The following is a 3,742-nucleotide window of genomic DNA, read 5'->3' as shown; positions in this document are numbered from 1 at the left end:
ACTTGTACGTGCTTGTCCTTCTCAGTGGAGCTCTCTTCCCTTCTTCTGGTCATTCTACTCATCCTTCAGGTCCCAACAGTCAGCCTCTGCACCACCCCAGCTGAGCAGCATACCTTGCTTCAGAATAATTGCCTTTTCATGTCTATTTCACCAGCACTAGAACTTTATTTGCAAGAAGGTAAGGGAGGAACCAGGTCTGCTATGCACATTAGTATATACATCCACAATAAAGGGTCAGCAAATAGGAGGTGCTCATTAAACCTTGCAGAGTGCCAAAGTGGATCTCACAACAGGCAGATGAAACTTGGCCTTCAACATCTTACTTTCGGCCTTGAGAAAGGCCCCAGTAGTGTGTCTGGGGGCAAATATTTTTGGAAAACTGGCAAAATTAAGATAATATAATTGCATTAATTCAGGACCTCTGTCCTTTCTGCTCAGACTTGTCTCCAGCCTCAAATGTGTCGGGTGGGGAATATCAGAGAGACTATGGCATTTGGGAATCTATCCAAGGGGAAGGTGGGTTAGGAATTATTCCAGGTTGGGTTCCCTGGAAAGCTAGCTCTAAGAGGAAGATTAGAGTCCAAGATACTTACCAGAGAAATCAATTGGGATCAGTAACTGAGGAAGGAATAGGGTTGGGCAGAGAAAGAAAGCTAGCTGGGAGAGGCTCTCCATGGCTGAGGCAGACTTGTCTTCTGGTTGATTTCCCAGTGTCTGGCAACAGCCAGCCTTTTTTGAAGGGGACTTAAGTGGCACATCTCTGTCTACCATAAGGAAACACTTGGTTTGAGTTAACAGGGACATATTTATGTGAATTTTTCCACTCCTGTGTAAAGTTAGCTTATTATTCCTCTTCTGGAATGTAGCCTGGAAGAACTCCTACCGGGGTGAGAGCTCCTGACAGGACAGAAGTACAAAGTCTTACTGCATTAAGAACGTGCCCCACAGCACCCAGCACTAGAAAAATCAGGGAGGGAAAACAAGGTTTGAAATATGTACAGGTGGAAGTCCACCTATGGGAAATTCTTCCAAATCTTACAGTTTCTGTATGAAAAATGGATGTTTCCAAATTTGGCAGCAATACTTACACCACTGGTAATAGCTTAGGAAGTAAAATAACTTTCCTAAGCTATCAATAATTAAAACTCAAACTTCAATCAACTATGTTAGAAGGAAGACTGAATTATCTTTCCCTTTTCTATTTAAAAATTTCTCCCCCTGAATTACAAAATCCTTATTGTTTATAGAAGCCATCAAAGTAAGAAGCCAGAAAATGGAGGGAGAAATTATAGGAATGTGTCATATAATAATATGTATCACAAAAGATATATTTACAGATCACTATTGTAATATTTATCAACCTAAAACCATTTGCAGGGGGAGAGGGTACCAGGGATTAAACTCAGGGGCACTCAACCACTAAGCCACATCCCCGGCCCTATTTTGTATTTTATTTAGAGACAGGGTCTCACTGAGTTGCTTAGTGCCTCACTTTGGCTGAGGCTGGTTTTGAATTTGCAATCCTCCTGCCTCAGCCTCCCGAGCCGCTGGAATTACAGGTGTGCGCCACCATGCCCAGTCTAAAACCATTTTTAATGATTTATTTTTTTTTTTTTTTCAATGCTGGTGATTGAACCCAGGGCCTCATGCACATGCTCTACTACTGAGCTAAATCCCCAGCCTTTTTCATTTGTTTCTAGTGTTCAATTTTGTTGTTGTTCCCAATGTTCAATTTGCAATAGCATATTGTTTTTCTAAAACAGAGACCCCCAAAATGCATGTGTCTCAGGCCCAACTCCACCTGGATCACCTTTGATAGGTGGGAAAAGGGGTAAGTCTCTTTGGGGAGGTCCGACCCTCATTCTTCTTCTAGGGGCCTTGGAGCAAGGGCACTCAGGTATCAGAGCATGTTTGAGGTGGCCACAAAAACTGCCTACTTGGCTCCAGTTTGATATTATCGGGCCCAAGCTGGGGAGGAGGAGAGTGGGGAGCCAAACAGGTGCCAAGGATCTGGAGAGTGGCTGCTATAGGAGACTCAGCAGTGACCCCCTTGGAGTAGGGCCTTGCAAGTCTAGGGAAGAAGGAAACCAAAGCCAGCTGCTTTCAGGTGGCAAGACTAAAAAGTCACGAGGACATCTCCCCTACTGATCTCCTGAGGTGGTGATAAAGGTGGAAGAAGTAAAGGAGTGGGTGCCCCCCAGTAACTGGGGTCTCAGGGTTCTCAGTTTCCTTTAGAGACCATTGGAATCTGGTTCTAGCCTCCTCACTACCCTCCTCCTACTCTTCTCAGCTGACCAGGCCCTTTCTCTGTACCCCATGTGCACTGGAAAAGCCTGGACCCTTCCTTGGCACTTTATGCTCTCCACCACTGATCACTACCCATCCTGACAACAAGCATGGAATACCAAACACAGCATATGGCCTTTACTCAGACTGAGATCTCCACTGGGAGTAACCTTCCCCATACCCACTCTTCCACAGGCACTTTGTCAGTTCCTGGACTCCACAGACCTGCTGGTTCTAAGAGTAAAAAGGGGCCACAGAGAGGCCCAGAGAGAACATTTGCATAGGCTTGAGTCCCAGCCAGGGAACTCAGACTATCGTCACCCTGGCTGGCCAGCAGGCAGAGAGAAATGTGCTGGATCACCCACACTAGGTGGGAGTCCCCTTTATTTGAATTCGCTTTTGGGTAGCTAGACGCTGCAGGTGGCCCTCAATATGGACCAGGAGGGCATCCAGCATGTGAAGGACCCCAAGGAGTAGGGCACGATCTGAAATTGGAGTTCGCCGTTTCCAAGGTCCGTAGCAACTAGTGGTCACCTGTGGGTGCTGAGAATAGGAGTCCAAGTCTTACTCCAAGAGGTAGGAGTGAGTGGAGAGAGGGGAAGGGGGCATAGCAAGTGGCAGCAATAGAGAAGGGTGTAGGGTTATGCATTTGTGCCCAAAGGAGATGGGAGAGGTGACTTAGGGTGATGGATTCCCTGAGGGTCTCCTATAGGCTAGCATGTTCATGGGACCCATGGGGGTTGGATGAGAAATGGATGTACTAAAGGAGGACAAATTGGGCAGGGTACTGACCATGGGGAATAGTCAGGATGGATGGTTCTAGAAATGCATTTCATGGAGATGTGTGGACGGATGCAGGGAAAATAGGGTGTTGGGTAGGGTGAGGTTGGGCAGGAGGCCCATGAGTCTTTATAAGGCTGGCTTATTAGGGAAGGTTGAGTAGAAGTTATGGGCCCACTGGGCATGAGTGGAGGAAGGAGCTGTCGGGGAGTACTGTGCTCACCTTACCCTTAGTGTCCTGTGAACGCCACCGCTGCAGCATCGCACGGCTGATCGCCAGCATCATGGTGGTGGTAATCATGACCCCAGCCACAGGGTAGATGCGGTTCCCTCCCAGGCCCACCCAACCGTTCGGACAGCCCAAGCTGCTCCTGCAAGAGTCTAGGCTATTTGGCTGGCACCCCCAGGGCTGCAAGTCCAACCCCACCTGATACCAGAGGGGCCGTGACCAGGCATGGGTGGGAGTAGGTATTGCCAACAGTAGTGACAAGAGAAAGTACAGTGCATGCAACATGGCTGTGGCCACTACCAGAAGCTGGAACCTTTGCGCTTGGCAACCACCAAACACCCCTCCCCCAAGAGTAGGCCCAGCTCTAAAGCAGCAGGTTCCAGCAGGGCCCAAGGCCCTTCATGACCAGCCTGGACCACAAATGGGAGGTGGGGGACTGTGTTTGGG

At 48.2% G+C, this 3,742-nt stretch overlaps 1 protein-coding gene across 1 annotated transcript; it reads right to left on the bottom strand.

The window, feature by feature from the left end:
- Window positions 1-1,678: 1,678 nt before the first annotated feature.
- On the bottom strand, window positions 1,679-3,731 carry Tmem89 (transmembrane protein 89). Its single transcript, XM_015487315.2, has 2 exons — window positions 3,290-3,731; window positions 1,679-2,829 (listed from the first exon to the last, which is right to left on the bottom strand). The coding sequence occupies exons 1-2, from the start codon at window positions 3,578-3,580 to the stop codon at window positions 2,653-2,655; spliced, it is 468 nt and encodes a 155-aa protein (XP_015342801.1). The 5' UTR covers window positions 3,581-3,731; the 3' UTR covers window positions 1,679-2,652.
- Between the last annotated feature and the right edge of the window lie 11 nt (window positions 3,732-3,742).

Source organism: Marmota marmota, unplaced genomic scaffold (assembly GCF_001458135.2).
Source record: "Marmota marmota marmota unplaced genomic scaffold, marMar, whole genome shotgun sequence".
NCBI lineage: Eukaryota > Metazoa > Chordata > Mammalia > Rodentia > Sciuridae > Marmota > Marmota marmota.
Note: the sequence above shows the minus strand (reverse complement) of the source record. Positions and strands in the feature narration are given on the sequence as shown.